Consider the following 13,178-nt stretch of genomic DNA (forward strand, 5'->3'; position numbering starts at 1 on the left):
GCTGCATTAGTAGGAGCATTGCCAGCAGATCGAGGGAAGTAATTATTCCCCTCTATTTGGCACTGGTGAGGTCACATCTGGAGTATTGCATCCAGTTTTGGGCCCCCCCCTACAGAAAGGATGTGGACAAATTGGAGAGAGTCCAGCAGAGGGCAACGAAAATGATTAGGGGACTGGGGCACATGACTTATGAGGAGAGACTGAGGGAACTGGATTTATTTAGTCTGCAGAAGAAAAGAGTGAGGGAGGATTTGATAGGAGCCTTCAACTACCTGAAGGGGAGTTCCAGAGAGGATGGAGCTGGGCTGTTCTCAGTGGTGGCAGATGAGAGAACAAGGCGCAATGGTCTCGAGTTTCAGTGGGGGAGGTCTAGGTTGGCTATTAGGAAATACTATTTCACTAGGAGGTTGGTGAAGCACTGGAATGGGTTACCTAGGGAGGTGGTGGAATCTCCATCCTTCAAGGTTTTTAAGGCCCAGCTTGACAAAGCCCTGGCTGGGATGATTTAGTTGGGGTTGGTCTTGCTTTGAGCAGGGGGTTGGACTAGATGACCTCCTGAGGTCTCTTCCAACTCTAATCTTCTATGATTCTATGCGTGGGAGAGGCATGGATGGCCTTGGCCCCTGGCAAAGCCCTATACACAGGTTGTGGGGGCTCATCCCCATGCCTGTTCCACTGGGGACAAGGGCCTGCAGAAAACCTTGTGCCCAACCAATGGAGTGACATGATGGAAATTCCACAAGGGGAACCTCACTAAGGCTCAGATTCAGGAAGGTACTTAAACATGTGTTTAGTAATCCCCATAGATGTCAATGGGACTATTTGCCCACTTAAAGTTAGGCATGTGCTTAAGCAACTTCCTGATTCAGGGTCAGAGTTCTCCTCTCATGGGTACTGCTGTACACCAGGGCAATCTGTCCCTTTGGGTGTCCAGAAGCTTTAATTTGTTGTTTTCCTACAACTGAAAAAGCAAAGCTTAAAACTAAAACTGATGCCTTATTTTAGATCACATTTTCTTTGGGGGGAAAAAATCTTGATTGATTTCCAAAACATCCTGTTCAGTAGTTTGTGTTCCAAAAAACCCTGCAGGTTATTAATGTATGGAGAATATCAACCTGATCCAGCAGTTTAAGTGCATGACATAATTGTATGTATGGGTACATATATAGTTTAAGAAAGTGACATATACATAGTTGCCTACATGAAATTAACTAAGGGCAGGTCTACAATATAGGGCTAAGTCGACCTAAATTACACAACACCAGCTACGTGAATAACGTACCTTAGGTCTACACCATGCTGGGTCGACAGGAGAAACTCTCCCGTCGACTTACCTTATGCTTTTTGTTCCAGTGGAGTACCGGAGTCGACGGAGAGTGATTGGCAGTCGATTTAATGGGTTTTCACTAGATCCAGTAAATCGACGCCCGGTGGATCGATCACCACGCGTCGATTCCCCGGTAAGTGGACACAAGCCCTAAGTGGGCCATATAAGACCATCTAATGAGGGTGACCAGATGATTTTATAGGGACAGTCCCGATTTTTGGGTCTTTCTTATATAGGCTTCTCTTACCCCCCACCCCCTGTCCCGATTTTTCACATTTGCTGTCCGGTCACCCTACATCTAATGCTGGTTTAAGTCTTCCATTCTGATGACTCAAAGATTATTCCACTTCTGGACACACCTTCTTTCCCAGAACCCCAATCGCCATTGCTTCGTTCTCAAAATATTTCAATCTGCAGCTCACAGAACTCTTCAGAGCATTGAAGGTCCATGGGCTACTGTAATTAGCCTAATCTTTACCGATTATGTAGTCAGTTCTTTTTAATATGGGATATACACTCAAGAAAACAGGAATGAAGAAAAAACGTATTCCATATGATCTGCAGAAATATACCCATAGGACGGAATTGAAAAGGTATCTGAGGAACTGACAAGTCCCCCAGAGAAAATTTGCAAATTTCACAAATGTCAAGATTTCTTGAGATTCCCGGCTCCTCTGCTGACACACTGCAGGGCTAATATTAAGAGTTTGAACTACATGGTTAATATAATATGGGCATGTCTATACTGCAATTAGACACCTGCGACTGGCCCATGACAGCTGACTCGGGCTAACTGTGGTGTAGACATTTGGGCTCAGGGTGCAGCTTGAGCTCTGGGACACTCTCACCAAGCAGGATCCCAGAGCCCAGGTGCCAGCCTGAGCCTGAATATCTACTCTGCAATTAAAATGCCCCTTAGCCTGAGTCCTGCGAGCCCAAGTCAGCTGGCCTGGACCAGCCATGGATTTTAATTGCAGTGTAGCCAATGTGGACAGTACTACTGGTATAGGAATTATAGTAGTTGCCCTCAGGAAGGGAGACATGAAAGGGGACCCACCCCCCAAAGCCCCCAACCAACCCACGCATCTTGGAAAGGTGCTGCTTATATCACTGTCCATACTTGCTCTAGGAAGAACATACAAGCCCTGAAGATGAAGTGGAGCAATGAGGGGTTTTCTTTTGCATTTGTCACAGGGAAGCTGTCTTCTTACCACTACAAGTACTGTAGTAAGAGGAGCCATGCAATAAAATGTTTGTGCTTAATACACTGGAAAAACTGTTTAGACTATAATGGTGGCAAAGTGACTGCCAGGTTCAGTAATCTGCCAGGAGTGGTAATATACATTGTAGATGACTCTGGGTACACTAACCTGTTGATCCAACTTTTCAGTATGGAAAGGTGTGAGGAATGGGTTCCCTATTAATTCTTCAATCCTGCTTTCAAACAACAATTTTCTCTCTGGCCCCAGGGCAGCGATGTGACTTTCTCCAGAGTTCACCCATGCCATCCCAAGCACCAGCTACAGTGTTTGGTCATATGTACTCCTTTAACCACTCTTCTTCATTATATACTGAGTCAAAGATTCTTGTGACATATTACACTTAGAAGAACACCAGTTACCTTCAACTCATACAGCCGATGCTTGTGCTACAATCTGTAGAAACAAATTGGATGAAAATTCTTTTGCAAACATTAGGCCTCATTCTGATTTCATGTACATCAGTGTATCACCATTGAATTCAGTGGGATGACTTTCACGGGTGTGAGTGAGATCAGAATCAGTTAGTGTACCCCTAGTCATCTACAATGTATATTGCCACTCCTTTCATATAACTGAACCTGACAGTCAGTTTGCCACCATGAGGGTTAGTTGATTTTATCTGTGTGAATCAGCAAACTTGTCTCATTCACACCAGTTCTTCCTCTTAGTAAGTTTCCTGCTCCCTTGCCCACCCCCATATCACGTATAGACCATATTCTCTCATTGCACAGCCAGAAATCTGTTGCTGAATAGATCTTACTGCCTACACTGGATGAGCAGTGGGGTATTTTTAAGGGACAAGCAGGAGTAGTTTTAGGACACATGCATCTCCCAGGTTTACCTCAGACCTCATTGTATGACACTTCAGACTAACGCTTAGCCAACTAATTTCCATTACAATAATGTCTACATACACAAAGCACAAAAACTGACACAGGCTGGAATGTATGTAACCACCACTAGTAGATGTCCCTGTAAATAGAGAAAGCTACAGGACATGGGGACAAGAAAAGAGAAAACTGGAAAATTATATATATATTTTACATCATCAGTGCATTTTTATACTGTACAACTCTGAACATCTCTCCTTGCTATAAACCTAGCTAATGATGGGCTGTTTTGTGCATCCTAGAGTCTTTGGGTGCAATTCTTTGCTTATAGTCCTCTCCAGATCCAAAGTCTACTGTGTCATGGTAGTTTGTAAATTCCTGAGGTAATGGAAACTCCTCTGCTGATGAGTGAGTCCTGTGTCCAAACACTCGCTCCTGAAGTTCAGCAATATCATTTCTGATGTCTGCCATCATCAGCAACAGAAAATCGAATGAGCCTGGTGGGCCCTGCAAACATGACGTGTGATCATTAATAATACTTATTACTTAGTGCTTTGATATTTTCAGGAGCGGCACCAGGGTTTTTGCCGCCCTAGGCGGCAGCGCTCCTCCTCTGAGCATTCGGCGGTGGGGGGTCCTTCCGCTCCGCATCTTTGGGGCACTTCGGCGGCGGCTCCCGGAGCGAGTGAAGGACCCGCCGCCGAATTTCTGCCGAAGACCCGGAGCGGAAGGATCCCCCGCCGCCAAATTTCAGCCGAGGATGGCAAAATGCCACCCCCCAAATCCTAGGGTCGCCTAGTGGAAGCGCCGGCCCTGGATATTTTCCGAGCACTGCCCAAAATTTAACGTAGTTATGCTCGCTGGGGTACTTTGACAAAACGTTGCTTGGTGTTGGCTGTCTGAAATAAAACTTCTCCCCTTCAATCAACCTGGAATAACTCAGAAAAGCACCTTCAAATGGCAAATGCATTTAGCACACAGGGCTCCATCCTGCAAAATGCTGAACACTTCTGTGAGTAGCCAAATGCCTTCAACCTCTACGGGTATCAGCCCTCATCATCTCAGAAGACAACTTTGCACTGAGCAGGCACAGAGCATAATTCAGAGGAGATTCTTTTCCTCATGTTCCTTCTATTTTAAAAAATAATGACGTACTTTTTATGAATGGAAGATTTATAATAAAATACAATCGATAGGAGAAACTGAATTTTAAAATGAATCCGTTTCTCTACTGTGACCCAAATGCTGTTTTTCAATGACTAAATATGTTTCCATCTGTAAAAATGTTTCCATCTGTTTTTATCTCATTTAACAAAACCATAACGTTTTTTAAGTTCTCTTCACATGGATAAGTGCACAGTAGCAGATAAGTGCCTAGTGAGATTTTCAAATGCATGCCAGTGCCTAACTCCATTGGGAGTGCTTGGTCTGCTGCAGAGGGCTGAATTTCACCCTGACTGAATAAGTATATAGAGTCATAGACTTTAAGGTCAGAAAGGACCATTATGATCGTCTAGTCTGACCTCCTGCACAACGCAGGCCATAGAATCTCACCCACCCACTCCCGTAATAAACCCCTAACCTATGTCTGAGCTGTTGAAGTCCTCAAATCATGTTTTAAAGACTTTAAGGTGCAGAGAATCCTCCAGTAAGTGACCCATGCCCCACGCTGCAGAGGAAGGCGAAAAAACCCCCATGGCCTCTGCCAATCTGCCCTGGAGGAAAATTCCTTCCTGACCCCAAATATGGCGATCAGCTAAACCTCGAGCATGTGGGCAAGACTCACCAGACAGACACCCAGGAAAGTATATGAGAACAAATACTCTGCATTGCATCTCTCTCTTCCTCTTCTTCTTCTTATCTTTATTTGTTAATTGCACCAAATCCCAATTAATCCCTTCTTATTGGCTGGTGTTCCTTTTAAGCAAACTGTTTGCTAATGCTGTCCCAATCAAGCATCTGTTTCTGCCATTTACTATTATTAAGCTAACTAGTTCTATGGGAGATGTCCCAGGATAGTGCCTTCTAATGATGTACAGTACACCACGATGGCATGGCGATGCAGCGTATCCACTGAAGAGAGAACAGGGTACATAGACAAATGTTAGGCTTGATGACATTTAGGTACAAAATACTGATACAGTAACAGAGACATAGAGGGATTGCTTTCACCATAGGTATCTGACTGTGACATTGTTACTAGATCATGTCCTTTCTCTACTTGGGAAATCCTAGTTGGCTGGCAGTGATACTTACAGGTGGCCCTTTTGGTCCTGGTGCTCCTCTCTCCCCCTGTAATAAATACCATTTTAATTAGCTGTGATTAAAGCAAGCAGAAAATGACATAGCTTTGCCTCAACTGAGGCACTCATTCATCCCTGTGGATCAAGAATCCCTTGGTAACTATAGGCTTCATCCAATAAGGTGATGTAAACTAAGAGGAACAGGTAGGACAGCTTCCATCTAGCCTACGCACTGAGGATTGAATCAGGGACCTCCAGAACTTCAAAAAAAAGCTCCTAAAAGCTTGAGCTAAAGAGCCAACCCTCCCTAGTTCAGTCTGTAATAGACTCATATCCCAGGCACACTGGGGGACCTGCCACACTCTCTGACCAGTGGGTTACACAAGTGCTGCAGGCTAGTAGGCCAGCTAGAACATTTGCCCAGCATATGCCATGAGGGAATTAGCAGCTGGCTGTGAGAGCTAGGGGTTGCGTGGAAACCTCAGACACATTTCTTTGTCAGAGGCTGCTCTTCACGGCTGTCTCAATTCTCACTTCTATGTACAGCTCTGAAGCCTGTTTAAATATCCTATAAGTGGCTGCTATGCACCCACTTTGCAGTCACTGGATTTAAGAACCGTTGCCCTGGCTACATGCTCACCCACTTTCCCCCAGTTCAACGGGGCTTGTTCACTGTAGGTGTAGAGGTTTTCACATATTCCTCCTCACTAGGCAGAAGCACTAGCACAGAGCAATTACTCAGTACACGCATTATTGCTTGTGTCTCCATGCTTTCCACAACCACACTCAGAAACTTGTAAACATACACCCTATTAAATACCCCTGAAGGCAAAATTTCAAATCTTGGCTGGCACAGGGATCTACAGAAGCAGTCAATTTCTGAAAGGTTTGTAGAAAACAAGGTTGACAAAAGGGCACCAGTAGCTTTCCAATAGCCTGAAGTTATTTTAAAAATAATAAATAGTAATTGTCAGTCAAAATTGGTGCTGGTTCTTAAGGCCATTCACTGATTTTTATGATTTATAGAGTTCATCATAAAAAATACAACCAAGGAGAGAGTATTGACCACAGAGGAAATCACATTTCACTAGAGGAGAAAGACTTTACTCACTTATTATAACACCGTAATAATTATTTGATTGAAGACCTGATGTTTTGGGTCCCCAGCCACATATAAAACTAAGCATTTGTTACCATTTGTTATACATGTCAGACAAAAGCTTTCCAAATACAATTAGGTTTTTTTCTGAAGGTATTCAGATCAACAGGAAATGCCATGTTTGCACAATCTCTTAAGATAGAAAATCAGACTTAAAAAAGCAACCAAAAAAGAAGCCCTAGGAAAAAAGAGATCAGAAGGACATAGGCCCTGATACTCAAAGGTATTAGGTGACTAATTCCCATGGAAATTAAGCCCCTAAATACCTTTGCATACCTGGGCCATAGTCACCAAGAGAAAAGAGTGAGGAATTAGAAGACTTGGATCAATCAGATGGAAGAGGCAGAAATTGCATCAGAGGGAAGACAGAGATCAGAAATCAGTATGAAGAACTAAATACATTTCATGCATGTAACAACAGAAGTGAGAGAGACGTGAGCACTTTCTACTGGAATTTTAGGAAGAGAAGTTTCATATCATAGAAGTAATTAGAGCATATAAAGATAAATTGGTTGATTACTTCCAAAATGGCTGTGATTATCTTTTCTAAAATATGTTTTTATTTATGGCCCAGAGACAGATATCGCCACACACAATATGTATAAGTTTAATAAGATGGCCATCTCATTATAAAAACAATTAAATGTAGGAGCACTTATGTTCCAGCTGTTAAAAATGAAATTATCCACATGAATACTTTTTTTGAGCTCCATCTTTCCTTGAACACACAATTTGGAAGCACGTGCTAGAAAGTTTACATAAAAAAATTATAGTTTTCTTAAGATACCCCAAACTTGCCACCATGCAATGATTTCAAACCTGTGGGCCAGATCCTGAAGTAAACTGAAGTAGTGCCATTGACTTCAATAGAACTATATTGATTTACATCAGCTGAGACTATTATTAAGGACCCAGGGTAAAATTTTCAAAAGCACTTAAGTGACTTGAAGCCTAAGACCTATTTTCAAAAGTGACTTAGGCATGTTGCACCCAGAGTCTCTTAAAAAGTCAATAGGTCTTTGGCTGCTAAGTGTCTGTGGAGGATTTTCGGGGAACCCCATATGCCTTACTCTGAATTATAACCTATTGCTAAGCTAGCAACAGCAGGCCGTGGCAGGCCTGCTTGATATTAAAAGTATATGCTTTAAGTTATAAGCTTGTGTGACACAATGCAGGACCTGTATGGCTCAATCAAAAGGCCAACAGGAGAAAAAGGGAACCAACGCCTACTGGTAGTTGGGTAACCTGACCTAAGATAACAGTAGTTTAGCTATGGAAAAATTAATAAAGCAAAAAAGTCTTGTACAGTAAAACCGCAAGTAGGTGGGCACACAGTTAAAAAAGGGCTTGTTGTACAACTCTATTAGCAAATCAAACGCATTAGGTAACTTAGTACTCAATAAAGTAATGCAAGAAAGGTAATGCAAGAGGGGGGGGGGGGCCGTGCAGGAGCCTCTAGCAATAACAGGAAAAGCCCTAAATGGTATCAGGTCCGAATCGCGGCCCCAGAGAGGCTCTGATTGGTTTGCTGATAAATATACCAAATAAGGCTGATAAGATTTGTAATGCTTTATTACGCGTTGCGGTTTTTACCTTTATAAGCTTGAAATTGTGTAATTTATGCAAGGCGGCTGACCCCCTTGCATGGGGACACGCCGACCTTCCCTTTATGCATAATTGTATTGTGTAACCTAATAAAGGTGCAACAGTGTGTCTGACCCAAAATTAACGGTGTGGTCGATTTTTCCACGACAATTTGGGGGCTCGTCCGGGATCCACAGATGACATCCCTGGATCGGAGGACCGCGGGCAGTTCTCTTCCAACCCCGGGGCCCATCTAAGAGGTAAGAGACCTTTTGAAATCTCTGCTGTTAGGGGCCTGGGAGAGGACTGGTCCGTAGGCTCCGGCTGGGGTAAGTCACAAGCTGGATCCAACCTTGGGACAAAGTCAGACACGCTTGGCGCCTTTGTTCGGGAGTGTGTTAGTTTTCTAAGGTGTTTTAGACTGGGCGGGTCTCAGTCTCCGGGTTTGTGTCAGTTTCAGTCTCAGTCTCCGGTCAAGTTAGGCTGTGTTACAGTCTCAAGTTTCAAGTTAGGCTGTGTTACAGTCTCAAGTTTCAAGTTAGGCTGTGTTACAGTCTCAAGTTTCAAGTTAGGCTGTGTTACAGTCTCAAGTTTCAGTCTCAGTCTCCGAAGTGTTGGGCTGGGTTACGCGCCCCAGTCTCAGGAAGTGCCGGCCGCCCCCTCGGACCACGCTCCTTTGGTCCGAAGTATCCTGATCGCCTATTAGAGCTGGGCGTTCGGGGTCCCGGAGCCGACCAGGTTGGGAGGGACAAGGGGCAGTTTCGCCCTGGCGGCTGTGCCAGGAAATGTGCCTGTGTATGTGAGGCCGAGCGGCCTGTGTGTGTGTGTATAAGGCCAAGCGGCCGGAGTGTGTTGGTCGTGGAAAGACGCCCCAGACCCCCTGCGAAGCAAGTAATTGCTCGTGACCGGGGGTGTTCTGAAAGCAAGCTCCACGACCCGCTTAAAGAAAGATTGAAAAGCTTCCCCGACTGGCAGGCCTTGGTAAGTGGCTAACCAGTCAGGGTGCTTGTGTGTTCCCCATCCCGTTACCCCTTACCCCTCCACTTCCCCATGACCCAGTGACCGCTCTTTGAGCACTGCCTTGTAAAAGGCCACGGGGTCCCTTTTTGTTCCCCCCGGAGCAATAAGCTCCCTTCCCTACCTCGGAGAGGAGGGAAGCCCCAGGAAACCGTACCGTCGGCTCAAAAGCTACTGCAGCACCGTTGGCTTGAAGGCTGGTGCCCAGGGCTGAAGAGGGACGTACGGGGACCACGGGTTGTCCAGTCAGCCCGCCCCCCTTGTCCGCTTTCCTGTAGGTTCACCAGAGGAAAAATGCCTGGGAACCTGCTCCCTTGTGTTCCTGCCATGAAACAAGGGCAGGCCTGAAGATGGGCCATTAGTGTAGAACTGTGGTAACCCCCGAGTTAGCATCCTGGTGTAATTGGCTTGAGTGAAAGTGAGCTGTAAAAAAAATGGGGGCCAAAGGATCAAAAATCCTGCCGGTCCCACCCAAAGGCACGCCTGCTGCTTATATGTACGTACATTGTGGATCGTCGACGTGTAAATATTTAAATAAGTGGAACTGGTACACTAGAAATAATCCAAAACTGCAGTTTCCCCTGGAGGGTAGCTTTGATCTTGACAGGATGGTGCACCTTAGAGAAGCCCTTCTTGCCAACACGGTGCCCCAGGGTCAGTTTAATGCGTATTTTATGTGGTACAATAAGATGGGAAAGGATTTGCTGTGTAAACTGAATTGTACAATTGTTTGTACCCCAGACGGGGTGTTTCTGAAGGTGCCCGATCCTGCACAGAATACAGTTTTAGCTCTGCTGCAGGAAGAGCAGGCTCCGGTGGGGGACACCCAGTCCAGCCCTTCCTTGTTGCAACAGGAATTGCTGGCAAAGGTCTCACCCACGTTATGGGCAAAACATGCCAACCAGGTTGGGCGCATTGGTTCTACCCAACCGGTTAAAATCCGTGTAAACCCAGCGAAGCCCCTCCCCAGAATCCGCCAATATCCATTATCCAGACAGGCGAAGGAGGGTATTCGCCCGGTAATGCCCAGGGTTTATAATTGGTCCCCAATTTCTTAACTCATGACGTATTGTTTGTACCCTGTTTGTGGTTTAATGAAATAAAAAAAGCTGGTAAGCTGTTGCTGGTGTGTTGGTCTCCGGACCACACCCCAGTGCGCACTGGTTTGTATGTCAATAAACTGGCCTCAGGCTATAAGTCTGTGAACTAAAATGACTGCGTGGGGTCCCACCGGACCGGAGGACCGTGGACCGCTTCCACACCGATCCCAGGCGCCAGGTAAGAGACCCTTGTCTCTATTTGGGCTTCGGTGGGGAGCTGCCCATAGGCTCTGGGTTCAGGTAAGGGCGCGCTGTAATCCGAACCTTTTGAGGTAAGACTCATTTGCCTGACGCCTGTTCGTTTTGTGTGTGTCTGTTCTGTAACTTGTCTGTTTAAATTTTTGCATCATGCTGCGCTCTCTTAGGCTATAAGCTAGGGGGGAGGGCGTAGGGGACTGTCTGTTTTGTGGTGTGTACACGAGGTCTTAGACCCAACGGTTTCCTTGGAACAGCCTCGGTGAAATTACTGGGACATCCGTCTGGCAGTTAAACACTTTTAGAGTGCCAGCCCAGAATAAAAACAAGTTTCGGATGACAGGAGATTATTCAGGCAGGAACAGAGGCTAAATAGGCTAAGTGATCTCTCTGGGATATAAAGGAAACCACCACTGACTCAAGAACTAAGTGGCCCGAGGACTAGAGGTAAACAACTGAAAGGGTTTCTAATCTTGATAAAAACAAAAAGTATGCCAAACTCCTATGCTTTGCCTTTTTAAGCTTTCTATATTGTTGTTTGCTTAGCTTTGTGGCCATATCCCTCTGGGCAGTGGTGATCTCAGAGGGAGGTGAGGGACCGGCTGCAGGAGCACCCCGGGAAAGTGGACCCCATAGTGAGTAGGGGCGTAATCCACCGAACCTGTAGGACGCGGGTGGACCCCTTAAGCGAGGTGGGGTATAATCCCCTGAGTAAAGTAAAGGGGGGGCGGAATCCACTGCCTGGACTTCAACAGGAGTTGGGGCGTAATCCAGGAGGACCCGGTGCAGCCGAAGGGGCCGGAGTAGCTCCCACTAGCAATAGGCTGGTGGACCACACTAGCAATAGGCTGTGTGAACTGATAAGACCTGCGGTCCGGGGATTGGCAGGACTCCCACCAGCACCAGGCTGTAGGGCTGGAAAGGACTGTTATAGCAAAGATCCCGAATTAGGTGTGGTGTGATTGTAGGTCGTAAGGTGGTTCCGGGACCTGCTACGGGCGGGGTAAGGGACCGTGAAGTAAAGTAGCGGAGACCCCCGTTTTGTGTAAAGTAGAGTAGTAGGTCCCCACCCTTTTCTACCCATTTAAGTGACAATTGTGTCCCTTCTCGCTCGGAGAGCGGGAAGGCCCCGGGAAACCGTCCAAGTACTCCTAGGCAGTGGTGCAACCCATCCCGTTCTCTTAAAGACGGGCCGGTGCTCCCTGCTGGGGGAGGAGTGTACGGAGACCACCTCCTTGCTCGGAGAGCGGGGGGGCCCCTAAGGAATCCGTCCTAGTACTCCTAGGTAGTAGAGTATCCCATCCCGTACTCTTGAAAACGGGCCGGTGCTCTCTACTGGGGAAAAAGAGTACGGTGACCGAAGCTTTCCTAATTTTTGTGTGATTAACCTACGACCAAAAACCCTTCCCCGAATCTTATCTTCTTCTGGAGCAAGAACTCGCGTGTGGGTTGGATCACTGTGGAGTGAGCTCCCTCCCCTTGCTGTGTGTGAAGGGGAGCCCCTGAAAATCGTTTGCCAAAACCTGGGGCAATTGGGCATCCTACCCCGTTCCTCTCAAGGGCGGATTGGTAACTCATTGCCGGACAGGGTGCATGCGAGGACCTTCCTTATAAATCCTCCCCAGTGGTGTGAATGTTAAAAGGGGTAAGGCTACACCCAGGTTTAAAAAGGAGCATAGGGGAAGGATTGCTCTCCCCCGGAAAAGAAAGCAGAGCTTATTGCAGTGTTTTAATTTATGTAATATAAATTTTAGTGTTGTTTAATTATTCTTCAAGCATAATAGCAAGTGTTTTAGTGTTGTTGTGTTGTTTAACCACTCTTTAAGTATAATAATAATTGTTTTATTAAATAATTGGTCCTCTTCTACAAAAAAAGTTAATAAAAACAGCCCACCCTCCTTGCTAAATTAATAGTAAAACAGTGCCTGTGCCCATAAAAAAAAAAAGGATTGGGCCCAAGCGGGCAGACAACCGCAGTTTAAGAAAGTCAGGAGAGGGGGGGTTAAGGGGTTAACTCTGTAGTTGCTGGTAAAAATTAAGTAATTGCAGAGTTGGCTTCTTGTCTTTTTCCTTTCATAATAATAATTGCTTAAATAATAGTGTAATGTAAAGTCTATATAATTTTATAAAAACATAATAAATCAATGTAATGTAACTAAAATAGTTTAAAAAAAAAATATGGTAATAAGTAAATATAACGTAATTAAAATATGTTTTATGTAAAAGGTCTCTTGTAAGGTATCATTACAAAGCTTATAATCTACTAAGTATAGTCATCTAATTTGTACCACTCTTGTATCTAAAACTGGAAATATAAAATGTATCTCTCTATCAGTATTATAAAGGGCAAACAATTTATGAGTTTGCCCTGCATGGGCTTGTGCAGGGTAAAACGGATTTATTTGGGTTTAAACCCCATTGGGATTTGGGCATCTAAGTGCTAGAGACAAGCACACTATTG

General features: G+C 45.2%; 1 protein-coding gene across 1 annotated transcript in view; it reads right to left on the minus strand.

The window, feature by feature from the left end:
* Positions 1–3,692: 3,692 nt before the first annotated feature.
* The window catches only part of CCBE1 (collagen and calcium binding EGF domains 1), a 185,929-nt gene continuing 176,443 nt past the window's right edge, over positions 3,693–13,178 (minus strand). Inside the window, exons 10-11 of the mRNA XM_065406913.1 lie at positions 5,676–5,711; positions 3,693–3,926 (exon numbers count right to left, since the gene is read on the minus strand). Of these exons, the coding sequence (XP_065262985.1) occupies positions 3,693–3,926; positions 5,676–5,711 (270 nt within the window). The remainder of the gene's footprint in view (positions 3,927–5,675; positions 5,712–13,178) is intronic.

Source organism: Emys orbicularis, chromosome 6 (assembly GCF_028017835.1).
Source record: "Emys orbicularis isolate rEmyOrb1 chromosome 6, rEmyOrb1.hap1, whole genome shotgun sequence".
NCBI lineage: Eukaryota > Metazoa > Chordata > Testudines > Emydidae > Emys > Emys orbicularis.